Source organism: Branchiostoma belcheri, unplaced genomic scaffold (assembly GCF_001625305.1).
Source record: "Branchiostoma belcheri isolate BF01 breed outbred unplaced genomic scaffold, Haploidv18h27 scaffold450, whole genome shotgun sequence".
Classification (NCBI taxonomy): Eukaryota; Metazoa; Chordata; class Leptocardii; order Amphioxiformes; family Branchiostomatidae; genus Branchiostoma; species Branchiostoma belcheri.
Window position 1 is genome coordinate 10,538 of NW_017804077.1, and position 17,759 is coordinate 28,296.

The 17,759-nt window shown below is 41.0% G+C and overlaps 2 protein-coding genes across 2 annotated transcripts in view; one reads left to right on the forward strand and one right to left on the reverse strand.

Annotated features, from left to right (window-relative positions):
• Positions 1 to 451: 451 nt before the first annotated feature.
• Positions 452 to 2,078, reverse strand: LOC109478862 (C-type lectin domain family 4 member F-like; the record flags this gene model as incomplete). Its single annotated transcript, XM_019780673.1, has 4 exons — positions 1,892 to 2,078; positions 1,560 to 1,705; positions 1,126 to 1,402; positions 452 to 847 (listed from the first exon to the last, which is right to left on the reverse strand). Coding segments are annotated over exons 1-4 (1,006 nt in total), but the record flags the coding sequence as incomplete, so codon positions are not given.
• A 6,623-nt stretch (positions 2,079 to 8,701) lies between these two features.
• The window catches only part of LOC109478863 (low-density lipoprotein receptor-related protein 6-like), a gene marked incomplete at its 3' end in the record, with an annotated part of 35,618 nt that continues 26,560 nt past the window's right edge, over positions 8,702 to 17,759 (forward strand). The window contains exons 1-2 of the mRNA XM_019780674.1: positions 8,702 to 8,779; positions 11,505 to 11,556. Of these exons, the coding sequence (XP_019636233.1) occupies positions 8,702 to 8,779; positions 11,505 to 11,556 (130 nt within the window). The remainder of the gene's footprint in view (positions 8,780 to 11,504; positions 11,557 to 17,759) is intronic.

The window sequence follows — 17,759 nt, forward strand, 5'->3', positions numbered from 1 at the left end:
CGTTCTGAAAAAACAACAATGATAATCATCAGGGTCACGTTAAAACTTTTGATCCAACACAAAAAATTCTCTCACCTAGAGTTTTCGACCAGGCACTCTGGTCTTCCTCAGTAGACTGACCCATTGAGGCTTGTCACGTGGCTTCTTTGATATGTGACGTGAACACTGGGTCAAAGGTATCTGGTAGAAGATGTCGGCCCCGTCGCAGTTCAATGAAAGGTTGTGTTCGATCAAAAGTTTTAACTTTAAACATGTAACTATCAACACAGATGAACTTTCATGAAAATTATCAGGAATGAGATGTGGAATGATTTCGTTCAGACATGGTTTGTGACAGGAGCAATGATGGTCTATCCTGATGGGCAATGAGCAAAAATGTACAATAAATGTCTTTTATTTTATTGTCTTTACATGAAAGGGTTTAAGGAAATAGTGTAGATACGATAAATACCTGGAGCAGTCTGGCATATGAAGTAAAATCGCAGGTGGCAGCCATGGTCGTGCCACATGCCTTTCTGTGATCGGTATTTGGAGAAAAGGACGCAATCTTGGTCCCCATTGGCAGTTTTAAAGTTGCTCGGTTCTCCCGGAGCCCAAGAGTTGTACGACCCAAGAGGAGAGCCGTCCACCCACTCGTAACTTCCCTCTACGCGCTGATCGTGCAGGCCGAACCAGAAGGCCCAAGCGTCGCTCACGGACTTACACAGGGCGATGAGGAAGGTGTTGATGTCCGCGTCTCGGGGCATGGCGAGGGTGCCGCCGTCTTCGCGACAGGCCCCCGCCGCTTCGCTGAAGGTCTTCAGTGTGTTGAAGACCTTGTAGCAGATCCCACGCCACTTGGTGTAATCTTCGGGACAAGATACTGGAAAACACGTTTTGTATAAATAACAGGCAAAGGATGTGATCATGTTTAAAATCAACTTGAAGACATATATGCAATATATGCTTCATCAACAATAAATCTCTACTATGGGTTGTATTCGATAACCACTATTCAATATGACACAGTAAAACATATTTTATCTACCCACACGTGGTGTACAATATTATTTATTTTTCAAACTAATGATGTTGGCACATAACAGACTAATATAAGGAGCAAGCATGACATCTAAAGCAATTTACCCAAAGTTTTCCCGTTCTCAATCTCGTGAAGACGCTGCTCCAAGGTGGCGATCCGGTTGCGCTCGTTGTCCAGGTCACGCTTCAAGGCGTCAACAGTGGCGGACATGTCGTCTTGGTCGCGCTTCAAGGCGTCAACAGTGGTGGACATGTCGTCTTGGTCACGCTTCAAGGCGTCAACAGTGGCGGACATGTCGTCTTGGTCGCGCTTCAAGGCGTCAACAGTGGTGGACAGTTGACGCTTCAAGGCGTCAACAGCGGTCGACAATTGTGATATTTCCTACAAACATGTATACACATTTCAGAATACTGAACGTAACAAACAATCTGACAAAAAACAAAAGCAAATATTGTACAAAATGAAATGTATTAAAACAAAATGAGATGAGCATGAGAATAATAGCTGGACAGCAGGCTTTATGGTACAAGACTGTTACCTGTTTGTTGCTGAACGTCAAAGGGGCGAGTCCCACGGCGCTTAGGCTCAGTAGTACGGCGATGCCGGCGGCTAGGCAGCTGCGTCGGGCGCGAAGGAAGCTACAGACACCCCGGCGGCCGCTCGCTCTACCCGGATACGTGCGGTCTGGTAGGAAAACATATTTCGCTAAGGTTGTCGCTTAGGTCAACATGCAAATATGTCAACATTGTCATCAAATTTACCCACACATCAAAGTATACGGGAAGTGTTCACATACAATTGATACAGGAAAAGTTCTTCTGATAGTACAAATATCCACTGTAAAAGGCAGGTGTGAAAAGCGCCGATTACCTGCAGACGATGCGTAACGTTTCACCTCCTCGGCGTCTTCCCGCTGATTGTCAGAAGCGCCGTTGCCGTGGCGGACACGCTCGCGTGAACCACTCTGACGGACGGGACGGGGTTTGGGCGGCCCGCTGGTTTGGCGGCTGTCGGGGCCGGAGAAAGGCGACCGGACAGGCTCTGCCTGCTCGTACATTTCGACTCTGCCGACAGCAGGTACGTACGCAGTACAACAACTAACGTCAAGGCGCATGCATATACACAAGGATTCCAAGATTGGTCTGAGAAGGAAGGGTATCTTTGCCCGTATTTGGAGGGATGACGTGGTATGACGTCTTGCGTATGGCATTTTGTTTTTCTGCAAGAGCCAGACTCATTTTCGTGGAAAATGAAGCAATCTGATCTGGTAGGCAGAAACACCAAACAAATCCATTCAGACTTACGGGAGAACTCTAAATGTCATTTCTTGACTTTTACAGACGTGTGCGCATGCACCAACGTTGTCATACATATATGTAGCAGACATGCCCAAGCCCCAACATGTACATGGTGATGTTGTCCTTTGTAGCGTTTACCTGCTGTACTCGTACATCGGATTTTATTGATACAAACTTTCAGTCAGTCAACCTTGGATACCAATAATCCAATGCAATTGTGTGTTTTCTGCTCTCGTTTGTTTTAATTTGTTGAGTACGAATATCATTGTCACACAATCAGCATATCGACAGTAGAGTAAGCTCAATGCTTGTTCTGGGTTTTGCCGTCAAGTTCTTGTAAAGTGTTGAAGTCTTGAAAAAATAAGTGCACATTCTGATGCTGTCCTTTGTAGCGGTTGCATGCGGTACATCGAATTTTTGTGATACAAACTGTCAGTCATGTGAAGCTTGGATACCACTAATTCAATTTCATTATTTATTCTCTGTATTTGTACATGACCTGTTTAATTTGTAGTAATAAGTGTGTAATAAGTATGAATATCATTGCCATACCATCAGCAAATCGACTTTCTAGGGGATGATGGCGATAGGGACGGAAGGGAAATGGACTACATTGTATATCTCAGGATCAGGTTTTTGAAAGATAGACCAGTATTGAATCAGAATCATTCGAATGCATCTGCCTTTGATAATACTGCTTGAAGATTATTAGTTCGCTTTAAACCCTCAAATATTACCTGTACATATTCAGCTTTGTTGTTCAAGGTATAAGTGCCCCCTAAAGTGTCCCATCAGGGCCTATATGGGGGTGTAGCCGGGGCTCACATAACATCTTTGAGGCGATGAAGATGAAGTATTTTAGTTATTGTATAATGCCGTCCGTCATAACTAGATGTCGAGTTTTATTTGAATGATTGGTAATCATATACCTTGTATAGTGGGCATTTATGATAAACGTTGTAAACGTTGTCATTCCTGAATATAAAATGTTCACATGTGGATAAGCTTACTACTGCTGCATGTACAGTCAACCCTATTCAAACATAAACACTTTTCCAAAAGTGTTTATGACAGAATATAAGGGTGTACTAAGTCTTATGTTGCCCATAGCAACACCGGTGACGTCATAAAATGACGTCATGCCAATTTAAGATATCCGCCATCTTGGATCATCAATTTTGAATTTTCAAAAATATTTTTTTTTCATGATAAAGCCTAAAATACATTGTAAACATACTAAAGACCTTCATCTTTTTTCGAAAAAGAAATGGAAGTATTGACGAAATTGTAATGGAAATAACCTGTATATACCTGTCCTAATGATATGGTATGCCATCTTAGATTTTGGCCAATGACATCATCAAATTAGCATAAATTTTGCATATTTAATAATTAAATTTACATACAATTATAAGGGATGTTATTAATTTTAGAAACCATGAGTAACTTGACATAAAACCCATAAAATTCTATTGTTGAAACAAAAATTACTAAATCTAGCATAAAATGGCTGTCAGAAACCCGATGCCATGGCAACCCAAAAAATTATTGTCTTATTCCAATAATATATAATTGTTGCCAACAACATTCTGAAAAAAAGTCACCAACTTTCGCCGTTCTAGCACTAGCCGTTCTGACGCTAAATGACATCAAAGTTGGCGCGGGCACTTTTAGCCCCCCCCCCGTCTAGGTAGGGTTAACTTCCACGTGGGTTTACTAACCAGAGTGACGTCATGTTCGGATGACGTCACTCAGGGAGATCCATTTTAATAAGCACGTCGGCAGAACGTCCTGCGCCTGCGCATAACCCTGTATTTTCATGATTTTCGGTGGATGTTTGGTCAACGTTGCATCAGAATTTTGCATGTTGCAGAGGATATCAAAAGTTAGTTTTCATGCTTATTCTTCGATGCGAAGTTTTTACTGGGAAATTATTTTTTTAAAGTAACATTGAGTTCAGAACGTTTTTGCACTCCCGTCTAGATTCAACTGACTATAACTATGACGTGTTTCCCACTATACTATGCTGGATAGCTAAACCAGGAAATTGCCAGGTAAATTTAAATAGATTGATCCCAAACTCCACCCACTTGGCTAAGTACAGGTCACAACAAAACAACATAAATGGATACAGCTAACAGATACAAAACTAACTAACTATCGTTATATAAATTCAATTTCTCGTTTTTCAGTTATTGTAGAAATAAAGGAACAGATATGTCTTTCGATGGGTGGTTTGTCTAGTTGCATTAGGAATATAATTTTTTTCTACAGTACTTAAGTGTATGAAATAGGGGTATATGTTCTGTATAAACCTATACAGTCCATTCTCTGCTATGCAGTTCACATTCTATTACAAAATGGTGTTCGTGCTCTATTCTGTTCAAGTTATAATATTAACATAATTTTTGTTCCAGGGGAGTGCCGGTATGTCTTCCAATTTCAATATGTAATTTGTGGCATATTTCATCCATACCTACATACATGGGTGAAATATACTAAATATACATGGGAAGGACAAATTTTGAACAGCGGGACAATGGACAGTTCCATAAGCCACGCCCCCCTTAGCAACGCCCTAGCAACTCGAACACGTCCGTCAAAATCAACGCGGGAAGGGCAGTACCGACTGCCGCCGCCAGAATGTCCGATTTGCAGCCCAACTTCACGGTCGATTTTTCGACAGCGAAAAACTCTCCCAGGAGACAAAAAAATGGTTAAGCTATATTTGTTGAACAGTACATCCGCAGAGTAGAATTATTTCAGGAGGGGACAGAGGTAGTTTCAGTGAGAGCAAAATGTTTTCGCTCAATACAGACGCGGGACTGGCCGCATAACATCACACGGTAGGTGGACAAGAGTGCCCGGTTGCTGACTAACAGCCGATACATGTGTGAAACAGAGTACGTTTATCTGTAACAGGTTTTCCATGGCATTTGATGCATGCATCACAGCTGCATACAAGCTTGGGAAAAAAACGAAATGAGAAATAAAAACTCACGGGGACTCACGAGAGAGGGCGCAACTTATAAAGGGATTTGTGGTAAAAGTAGAAAAACAAGCACGCAAACACGGACATAAAACAATAATGCTAGCTTATGAACAACTGGAAGAATAACAGAACATCCTTAATCAACTTGAAAGTGCATGCAATGCCACATGCAATTCAGTTTCACATGTAAAACAAGCAGTTTTTTATCAAGCAGACATCAACTCAGTTTGCTGCTTTTAGATTTCCCGCACTGAGTTTGACGGAGGTGTTCGAAATAGAACAGGGATTCGAAATAGGATTCGATGCGTTCGATTTGGAACGGTCCATTATGCTAGGGTGCAACCGGTGCACTAAAGAAACACGAAAAACGAATATGTTGAAACTGACACTGCAATCTACAAAATAAATGAAAACAAACAAAATAAAGTGGCGTTTAAAACACGCCTCGGCGACGTGATTCACTTTTGATGTGAGTGATGATCATGGTTATTGTTAATGGAGATGCTTGTTTTAGTACGTGAGCCAGTCATAAGTTTCTCACGAGGATATACTAACAAATATACTCTTAACTTGAGAGATATTTTTCCATTTCCTCATGAATTATGCAAATTAGGACCGGGTTTGAATAAATTGTGTTTAGTGATCTTCACCTTTACTGAACTATGGCAACGAAGTATGATAAATACTAAATTCCCGGCAATTACCACTATCACATTGTATAGTTATGAGAGCTAGCGGACGAGCTTTCACGTATCCTGGATGAAGATTTTTCACGGACTTGATAATATGTGTTTGTGCAGCCACGTCATCTTGGCAAATCAGAGCGCGTTACGCCGTGTAAAATGGTAAACATTACCTTGATTTCATTTTATTGACGACACGTTCACAACACCCATTTTTGAACCACTCAATGGTCTGGAGGTCGTGCAAAGAATTGCTCTGTAAAAAGGCAGTGTTTTAAACTTGATATGTCTACGTTAAATTGCCAAAGAAGAGTTTGTAACTACATGTAAAACCGGTATCTCAGGCTAACTAATGCATGTATCATAAACCACCCATTGTACGTGTATATATATATATACGAAGTGTTACGGGCCCTGTCACAGTTCTTCATGACCCCTTTGACGTATGGCCTGTGTATAGTTGTGCATATCTCCCGAGGGAATTAAAATAGTGTAATATTCGACCATCTGATTGAAGTGGACATAAAAGAGCATCTGCTGAAAGGCTATCACATGGCTCATTCTGGCGCATTCTAAGCCTCTACCAGGCTTCGGGAAGCGGCTGTAAAGAGTAGAATTTGGCCAAATAAAAAGATTACATGCCAGTTGAGTTGTTTCGCTAGAGGGGATTGCTGCTGCAAGAACTTTAATCTTGGTATAAGAATTATTTTCTTGAGGAAAGAAAGGGTTTTCCTGCCATGCAACATGCATTGGAAAACCCATTAAAACTTATCCTGCTGCAAGAAACTTATTCTAGCTTCAAGAAGCCTTTTTAATGTTCTGCTTACAATCTTGGTATGAGAACCGTAGTCTAGGTACAAGAAATGCTATTAAGGAAAGAAGTTTCAAGAAACTGATACTACAAAAGCTAAAAGATTCTTCGTGTAAGAACCCGAAATGCTTGCCACAAGAATGATACTCCTAAAGTATTGGTTAATTAGCTGTAGGAAAAAATTCTTAGAATAAGACAACGTGGGTTTCTTGAATTTTCTCGAAACGGAGATTCTTGTTGAAAGAATAACATTCTTGCTGACAGAAAAATTTCCTTTGCACAAGGAAAAACAAGAACATTTTGGTAGTGTCTAGTTTGCCACACATATATCTCTATTTGGCCCAACTCGCTCTATTTGGCGCTATAATTTTTCCAGCCTGGTAAAGACTAATATAACCTCGGTCGGCAGGTGTGTCGTGGCCTTTCGAGTGGTAAATATGTGCGTCGTGGCCGCCGTGTAAACTGGTAGACTACTCTAGAATTCCTTCCAACATTTTAGGTTCTTATTCTTTTGGAGTGGTTGCAAAAGTGATTAAAGTGAAGATCCTAGAGACCAAACAAATTATAAGAGCGTCAAGGTGTTGAAACAGCAACTCACCAGCTGAGAATTTCAAGGATTCAACGTCTCCATCAGAACATGCAGCATCAACAGACTGAAGTAGCCATTTTCTTCCCTTATTTTGACAGGGCCATTATGTACCATTTTTGCACCAAAAATTGAAATATTTCAAATGAAAGAAATCACTTTTTGACGTACGTGTGTATTTGTACAGTTTCTGCTCTGGAATTCGGACACCAAAGGAAAAAGGCAAGGAATTTGAATGACGGACACTTTGAAAAGACTGATCAACTACGGAAGAGGGGATTCAGTGAGTGGTACTCAAAGCCCTTACCCGTTCCTTTGTTTAAAAAACGGCGGAAGTAAAATATTGGCAACATCAGTCTGTTGATGTTGTTGTCGTGGTGACGTTCGGTTCTTAAATTCTCAGGTGGGACAAGTTGTTTTCAACAACTTGACTTTACTCCGTGTGTTTATACCAGCTGGCAAACACGGTAATCATTGTTATTGATTGTACACACGGTTGTCACGGCCCCAACATTTTTACTCCTCAAAGGGCCACGACACACGAGCCGATCAAAGACAATACACATATAGTTTAGAACGTGCCTCACTTTATAGTAGAGTGGATATATTTACCTATTTGTACACATAAGGGTTATTACCTTCTAGAATGAAATTAAATTTATCTATAGCATGAAATGTCACGAATTCTGTTGAGCAAGCGGAGAGAAGGTTGAACAGCTTTGCGCGTTTATCGTTATATAGTGTACAATTCAAAATAAAATGTTGTTCGTCTTCAATATCATTGGGACAGAATGGACAAAACCTCTGGTCGCGAGGGATTTTTTCGTATCTTCCTAATTCTTTATTCAATTTATGGCTAGAAATTCTCATCTTTGTAATCGATCTACGAACTTCAAAATTATGTATTTCAGAAAGGTAATTTTCTTATATATGACAGGGCATTGTCGCAAAAGGGACATACCCACAAGCGGATTGCTGATAAGTAGGTCAGGGCTTGACCGCAGCTGACCGTTCTATATATGGCAGCATGATGCAATCTCCTGGACTTCCCTCACTGTCGACTCAGCAATTGTCATTTGAATATTTTATTATATTAACGAGGTATGTGAAGTTTTAACCAATCAGGGGTGTTACACATTATGTCACCCTTGATGACGTATACTCGAGTATAAAACTCGAAACGTAGCCCGTAGAAGATAGTACAGGCGACCACCAGCAAGATAATGCTTCACTTTCCGTACGCGTGAGCCGCTCCCGGGGAGCGGACAGTCTGCCGGGCGAGGGACCGGGCCAGATGGGGACCGGGTCAGATGGGGGCCGGGCGCGGCCAGGCCTGTGGGCGGGCGCCGGGACGAGCCGACTCCGAAGGTGAGTTGAAGCCAGTACTGGTAAGTTGTCCTTCTCCGTGGCCCAATATGTACCCCGATATAAGAGTACAAGTAAACAATATTTCCACGTGCACCGTTCCTTGTGAGCACACCCATTAGCCTCCCTGTGCTTGTAGTTTCTTCGGATAAAAATTTCATCTCAATCAGGAAAGAGTTCCATACAAGTTACGTACAAATATCAGACTGGGGGACTTGTACTAAATCGTAGGTCGACAATTACAAAAATTTGAGCGCTTTGACCGACATTTTCTTTTCATAATGTGAGGAGGATATGGTCAACTTATTTACACATTTCGCCCGGCAATTTTTAACATGAAACCGCACTAAATAATTTTGTAAGAATATGTACAATCCGACTGGTTAGAAATCTAGCAGAAACTGCCTTCGTCTTTGTTTTGGATGTGGATTGGGTTGTTTAGCACCGCCGCTTGGTCTCTATACATGTAGATTTCTAAAATCTCGGTTGGTCATGGCTTACGCTGAAGTTAAATGAACCTTTCATTCATCACTATTATTATATTATTCAGCCATTTTTTTTATTTCTTTATATACTCCCATTACAAAAGCATGGTGTTCACGAATTCGATGGCCGCGGCACAGTACAGAAAGTTGAGGGACCATGGGAAGTGAAGGGGATATGAAGATGCATTGTGTCGCAAGGCATTTAATGTTTTTAGGTCATTGATTTCCGTCGAACGGTCTTTTTTGTTGTATTGACGTTCTGGATTGTCACATGCTACTAATGCCGTAGTCGCTTGTTTTTATTTTGTTTTACGGGGGCTCAGTAGGCTAGTTGTTTGGCGAGCTGACGAGAAATGGGCCCGGATACGGGGAGGCCAGGAGAACTCGGTAACTCGGAAAACGGGAGAAAGAAAGGTGCTTGCATTGGTACATCGGCACCGGTCTTATGCACTATACTTCATATGTAAATCGTCTTGAGGCGATTTTTATCGGCATGGCTTGATTTATGGACGTGAGTTTTGTTATCGTTCACCCAAAAGTCCTCTGTACAGTAGGATATAGACACTCGACTGCAGGCTGAGTCTCGCCACGATTTCTTCCTTGAAAATTAGACTGACTTTGGTTGATCATATCTCCCGTTCATTTTATCGATTCCACTTGTTATAACATTGTTGGAACAAGGTCTTAGCTTACTTCCTGTAGTTGGTCAGTCTGGTTAGTTACCATTTCCTGCACCGGGCCCCAGTAGGGCAGTGTAGATCGACTTGCACGTGTGTAATATTTATTATTATCATAATATCCTTTTAACGACGTCTGTCAGAGAGGCCGCCTGTCAGGTGAGGAAGTACAGTAGGCTCACCCAGGAAGTATAGCAGGCGTTTCGTCATCGTGGCATATCTTCACATTATGTCGATATAAACATGTATGTGGTACACACAAGGTTGGACTCCATTCTTGCTCGCTTTATACACACAATTCAATCCAATCCAATCCAATTCAATTCCTTACCAACAGACATACAATATAGAATTAGGACTCCATTCTTGTTCGCTTTAGTTATTTCATATTGTGAGTTTGAGACGGTATTTTGTTGTTCGACTATACATGGTGCATGAGATGTAATAATCACGATCCTTGCTGTTTTGATTAAATCAACAACATTTTGTTGTACTTGTACTTCCCCTCTTACACCGGTCACCACATAGCAGTTGTTTTCTATTTCAGTTAGCGCTGTGTTCGGTCAGTAAGCGTTTCGTTAAAATAAAGCGTTTCGTCAACCGCGTCTCATTGTGTCAACTAGTTTTGAAATTGTAACGTTATCCGTGGCAGTGCGCGGTAAAAAAGTGACTTAGGGGTTTCGATGGTCACATTTCTAGTAATCTGCTGCAAAATGTTATTTAGTAGTTAAAATGTTAGTAGTTTAAACTACTAACATTGCTAGAAAGTGTAAAAAGTGGCGTCTTTGGGTTGAAAATTGATTTTGGGCTCGAGGCTTACTTCCCGCCCGTCCTTCCGCCTTGAGTGCGGTGCTTCGGTTTGACCCAGATATGCCTTTTATGTGTTCTGGGGGTTCTGTCGCTATGTGTCGCGCGACGGGCTATTGTGATAATCTCAGTGTTAGGATTTTCTGTATATTTTTCTTGATCATACATTCTCTTTCGACAGTATAAGTCATTTTGGTGGCTAAATTATTGGTGATGGGTTTAATTGCACGTAAAAATGCCCAATTTTTGGCATCATTTTTTTTTCATCGAAAATTCTTTTTTGCCCTAAAATTTGCTACAATTTGAGAGGTTATGGAAACTGAAATTCGATTGTTCTCGTAGCTAGAGGGATATCCTTCATTTGCAAACAGTGTTTCGGCTTAAGAATTATTTCCTGAAATAGAGTTGAGGGTGTGCAGAATCGAATTGTGACCCAACATAAACTGGGGTGTGCCCCCTTATATGCGTTTGTGTCGGCATACGCCGTCGCCCACGCGGCCTACTTTCAATGTTATTACTGATCCAATTGATCATTATGACATATTGATGGGCACTAAGCAAGTACGTATTCTTAAGTTGCTTTACCACACCTGTTATCTTTCATCATTTTAGTGTAGGTCATAATTTTGTTTACGTAAAGTTTCAGCAACTTGACATGTTCCACCGTAAGTTTCCGGGGTGTCTATCCTGACACATATTTACAAATGGAAGCCAATGCCATTTGTTTCTCTGGGAACGGCTTCAATTTATTCATTCTTTTTCTCTCTTTGTCCCCGCAGGTGAGCTACGCCATGCCCATGCCCACTCCCGGGCTACAAAAGGAATTCACTGGTGAGATGGACAAACATCTGTTATCTTTTATCATGTAAGAGGGCGTCGGAATTTTGTTTACGTAAAGTTTTAACCACCTTACATGTTCCTCCAGGATTTCCAACCCTTACCTACAAGTAATATCCTCTCCCCTCTGATAAGACTTACCTGTCCAGATTGATTATTATATCAACAACGTGCCAGTATTTTCCCACCCTACATCAGGCCCTGAGTCCTGCAGCCTTTTCTCAGGTCAAATTCTTTACAACAGTACCTGAGGCTGGGTAGAAACTCCAATCTGGAAGAAGTCTATTGCTATGATATAATAACATATCCTAAATGTTAAACATTCAATGAAATTGCTGGTAGCTGCCGGTATAATTTAAATAGTTTGTGATTGTCGTAAAACCTAAATAGCATGTATTTCTGTACAGTAAAATGTAATGATTGTAACAGCTGAGACTCTGATCAGAATATCTACCGGCAGAGATTCCAATCGGTGTTCCTTTTGAGTCTCTTGAAAGGCAGAAGTGGCATAAATTTATTCATTCTCTTTCTCACTGTGTGCCCACAGCGAGTGCCCCTCATTCACTCGACATTCACTGACAAGATGGACTAACAGTACCATTTACAGAAGGACAAAAACAGCGGTAAGTCCACACAATATATTTGCCGTTTCTGTTGATCTGGGGAACATGTAGTTCATGTGTTATTGTACTGTAACATCGTTCTTGATGAATGAACATACATATGACTTTCAACCTTTGTTTAGTTTGATGTGCGCATCATTGCATTCTGTAAAATGTATTGACTCACATGCTTTGCATATTTACATTTACTTCTAAAAACATGACCCTAAATCTTGTTAATTTAAGAGCAAAGCTAGGGAAAGGTTGGCATAGATTCATTTATGTTCTGTTTTCTCTTGCTGACCACAGGTAAACTTCGCCAAGTCCATCCTGAGATGCAGACTACAGCAGGAATTCACGACGCCAAGTTGTGGAAGGATCGGGGTGTGCATGCGAGTTTTTCACGCAAGAAAAATAAGCATTGAATGCAGCAGCATCGTAGCCTGGGTGCCATCCGAATTTGTAACGGCTACGGGCAAATTCGGATGGCACCCAGGCTAGCAGCACCGTGAAAGCAAAAAAAATCCAAGAATGAAAAAAAGCAATACTGACGCAAACACCCACACAAATGAATAAAATCCCTTACACAAAACATCACTATCATCACATAGTTAAGACAAAGGCTAGACCTGTTCCCCCTGTCCAATTACATACTTTGTAATGAAGCTGAAATAAATAAATAAAATAAATATCGTAGAAACACTGTACAGACTACTGCATGTCTCATGCCACAAGCCTATGTGTAAAGGCTGGTCCCACTACTCTCCAAGCAGAGGTTGGTGGGGATGATCGTTAGCGGGGGTAACGATCTTCCCCTCCAACCTCTGCTTGGAGAATAAGTCCCACAAGGTATAGCCAAAAAGCAATTCCCTAGGGAATGCATTGGCGGAATTCTTAGAATATTTTCAACTCAATCGCAGTACTATACCAACGGCTCCGCCCCTGAGGCGTCGCCAAAAAGTTATGTTTTTTTTTCAAACATTTTGACGACTTCTTTTATATGGCCATCTGCGGAGGTCAACTGATCATGAACTGCAGTCGGCTCACCCCGGAACGCAGTTTACGGCGCATTTATACACGAGCAGGGAAATCTTCACAATCCAAACCATACGGTCTACAGGCCGATACATTTCTATACCACACAGCGTAGTTTACTCCTGGCTACCTCTCACTTAATTCATTTTAGCCAGGATTCAAGAGTTTTGTCCGCACTACTTTCTATACTCACATCATAGACTAGGGGGTCGCCCATTAATACTGTGTCCTGCGACCTTAAGCTAACGAAAGGGTGATATAAACGATCGACTGATAATGATGAAGCGTACGTTCTGCCGACATATGCTCACGGCAAGACTGATCATACTCTGTGTTTGTCCGCAGTGTGACCAGTTGGCCGCTGGGTTGGATGCCCTGGGACTCAGGAAGGGTGACAGGTCGGGGATATGGGCACCCAACACCCTTGAGTGGGTTTTAACACAGTTCGCCACGGCCAGGGCTGGCTTGATCATGGTAAGCATCGCCAAGAAATTAATGAGCTTTGACTTAACAAGAACAAGCAACTGCGACTACTAAGTTTCAGTTGAGTTATCAAGTCATGATCTAGTTATACAGATACTAGTATTTGTTTTGCATCGTTAGAAAATTATAATAATTACATACTTTTTATTAGTATAAAACTTTTGAACAAAGCTTGCAGTCATCTATAGTAATGCTTAGTCTCGATAAGTCGCTCGATTCAAAATATAATTTTCTACAGGAAGCGATGGTGCCTTACAACGTTATTTCATTGTGTTTTTTTTCTGTAAATTTTAAAACTGGTAATTTCTCCGCTCTAGGTCAGTATCAACCCAGCTTATCAAGTCAACGAGCCGGCTTTTGCACTAAGAAAAGTAAGTAAACAACATGTAGGCTTCTTATCAGATGCGAAACGGATTCAGTACTTTGAATGTTTGCAATGTTGAAAAGTACTTTTTCCGTCTTTACCATCCCCGACCTTGTTCTACACCTAGCTACAACTTGGTCTGAAATGATAGTCCTAAACGTGCATACTGAATTAAAACCTTTTCATCTTCTTAAAAATACATGTATTTGTAAGGTTAGACTATTCCCAAAGCCACGACTCCCTTAGCAAGGCCCTACAAAATCCTGTTATTGGCCGAATCGAATTTGAATGACAGCCAGGGACGGTTCATTCACCTGGTAAATTATTGTTAATATCTCACCACACTTCCCGCCTAAACGACACCTTTATAACGGAAAACGTATGTACCTGGACCTCCACTTGCCGATGTGCCATCTGTTTGTCCACCTAGCGACTGTTAATTTATGCTTGTTTTATTTGTATTTGTTTTTACATTTTTTAATTGCTAGTATTTATTAGTGTGTATTTTCATGTGTCTGTAGGGGAGTCGGCCACGGAGAGGAACATGCTGTTCCTGTTGCCGTCTCCCCTCAGAATTTTAACTTCTGTGAAGTGGAATTCTGTGAAGTGGAATAAATAAATAAAGAATAAACATAACCGGACTCCTGTAGAAGATAGACTCTGTAAGGTTTGTAACTCTGGTAGCGAAGATGAAATACATTTTGTACTTGATTGTAAAATGTTTGATATTGAACGTGACACACTATTTAGAACAATCCACTTAGACAAATTGTATAAAGGTAGAACAAAGAAAGAGGTATTCAGTCATCTCATGTCCACTAGTAATGACCATACAATAGAAAAACTTTGTGAATTTATCTACAATTGCTTTAAAAAGAGAGAAGAAATCCTTAAGGCCTAGTTTAGTTTATTCTCTAGTAGTTGTTAAGACTTTTACGTCATTCTGTTATTCTGTTATCCGTGTATCCTATGTATCATGTTACTCAGTACGATGTACATGTTACATCACATTCTGATGTATGCATTTAGCCCCATGGGCATGGACATGCAAATAAAGATCCATTATTATCACATAAAGACTCGGTCCCCTCAGTCATTAATTCATGCGATATATTTCTCAAGGATACCATGCCTCCATGCACGTGCTACCTGCGTCATTTCTTTTGTCCTTGTTGTCATAGTGACTACTCATGTCACTCGTCCTTATTGTTGGCATTTGTTTTTGTGACAGCCTGTTCGGAACATTTGACGACATTAGAATTGTAGGACGACCCATTGTGTATGACCAGGCCCTAACTTAGTGACGCAATACCTCTCTACAGGCTAAATGAGGCCACCAAACCATTCTTTATCATATGGCTTTATAATAATAAACAACACTTATTTTTAATGGACAATCAGTTAGAAAATTGTACAATAGCTTTTCCGCTCACGATTTTGTAAGAGTAAGGACGACACAGAACAGGGAAACTATTTTGAGTTTTTTTTTTCAAACAGTCGAGGTTAATTGCATAGTTACAGACCTACGTCAGCGAAAGACCACGCCAATCTATTCTCGTCACGCTTTTACAAGCGTGGAAAGGCGTTTTCAGCATTCCAGAGTGACGCCGAATATTGTCACCTGTAGGTAATGTCATTAATATTTCCATTTCAATTTTTACCAGGCGATGTCCCATGTCATTTGTCGTCGCCATGGTGGCAGCGCAGTCTTTAACAACTTCATCGGAACGAGGATGTATGCCTCTCGTCTAACACTACACTACCCTTTGAAATGTCTCACCATTTTTGTGGTACAAATAGAGCTGCCATATTTTGTACCTTGTGCATAGGTCATACAATAAAGTTTATTGTCAGTCTTTAGTAAACAACCATCCAACCAGGAGCACGACCGTGATGATGACGACGGTAATTGCGGATTTTTATTTAGAATGAAAGACCTTTATTGTACGTTTGTGCTCTAACAAGCTAAGTACAGGTCATGGATAAACAGGGAAAAAGAATACAGCAATGACACAAACTATACATACTAATGTGATCTACTATTTACAGGTTCAGCTTCTTCTCGCTTCTTGACACAGTTAAAGATGTACGAACATATTGAGCTAATGATTTATTCCCTCCTCCCCTGGTGACCGAATAACTAGTACGTCGAGACCTAAGTCAAATACAAACGTAAGTCTAGTACGTCGAGACGTAAGTCAAATACAAACGTAGGTCTAGTAGGTCGAGACGTAAGTCAAATACAAACGTAAGTCTAGTAGGTCGAGACGTAAGTCAAATACAAACGTAAGTCTAGTACGTCGAGACGTAAGTCAAATACAAACGTAAGTCTAGTACGTCGAGACGTAAGTCAAATACAAACGTAAATCTAGTACGTCGAGACGTAAGTCAAATACAAACGTAAGTCTAGTACGTCGAGACGTAAGTCGAATACAAACAGGAATGGGCCAGAAATGACAACAAGAATAACCGATTGTGTCATAATAGTCTGGGTGCAATCCTCCATGTTCAACATGTTCCACCTGTTGATGACTCTTCATGACAGCTGAAGCACATTTATCCTGTGATGGGAGGTGGGGGGGAGGGGTCGTTAACTATAAACGTTTTAGTTTAATAGCTATGATCTTTGTTGGCTCCTGTGTACTCAAAGGAGTACTTTTATGTCTACCACCAACCACGAAAAATAGAATTCAAGTTGACCATATCAGTGACTTTTCTCTTGCTTTATGTTACGACGCCCCCCAATTAATATTGCAATGGTTTCACCCTGACTGACAGGATAAGCAATGCCATTTTTCTGCGCACCTCCTGACTGAGTTGAGTTATTCCTGACGTGGTCTCGCTTCTACCGAAGATATACTATTAGGAACAGCGCTAGCGGGGTCTTGTTGACTCAGCCAATAACTTTCCTACCATTCTTTTTAACCGTCAGGACAACCATAATCAAACCATAAGGGCAGGCACGCGGTACAGTAGCATTGGGGGAGCATTTAATGTGCCTCCTCTTTTCTTAGTTTTTCTTTTGAAGTGTTTGAAAGCAAGCGAGAGAAAAACATGACAGGATTTCAACTGTGGTGTGCCGTCGCGATCTGCTGTGTCTTTGGCATCGCTGCGCAACCAGGTGAGTAAAGGCAAAAATAATGTATTTTTTTTATAAAACGGACTTCCAGCTTGCTTGTTTTTTTACGAAGAAAGCGTTTGCTTGTGTTGTTTCACTAAGCTAGTGTGGTTGTGCAGATCCCGATGACTTGGCGTCATACATATGTTTACCCTACATTTACAATGATTCGGACTGATCCGAGATGAACACTTAGATGTAAGAAACACTGCACGAAAATCAAAATATCCGGACGTTTCCGGGCCTGTACATGTCCCGTGAAACTTGACGTGTCCGGGTGTGTCCCAGTGTGTGCAGGACATATCGGCCACGGTGTGTGCGGGTCTGTAAAACCCCCGGGCACGGCCGGACAACTGGTAATGGACATATCACATTATTACGTCACAGTTTGTTTACCTGTTCTAAAGAACATTCTAGAAAGGTCAGTTAAAGAATAAATATCATTTCAAAGTTTTCATGTTTGATTTTTGTTACGTTTAGTTTTGTTGATACAGCATCTCATTCCGTAATGTGTGAATTAGTTGTGACATTAGACAAAAGTAGTACTGTATTAAAAGCATTATATTACATCTGCGGATCCAGAGGGGGGCGCAAC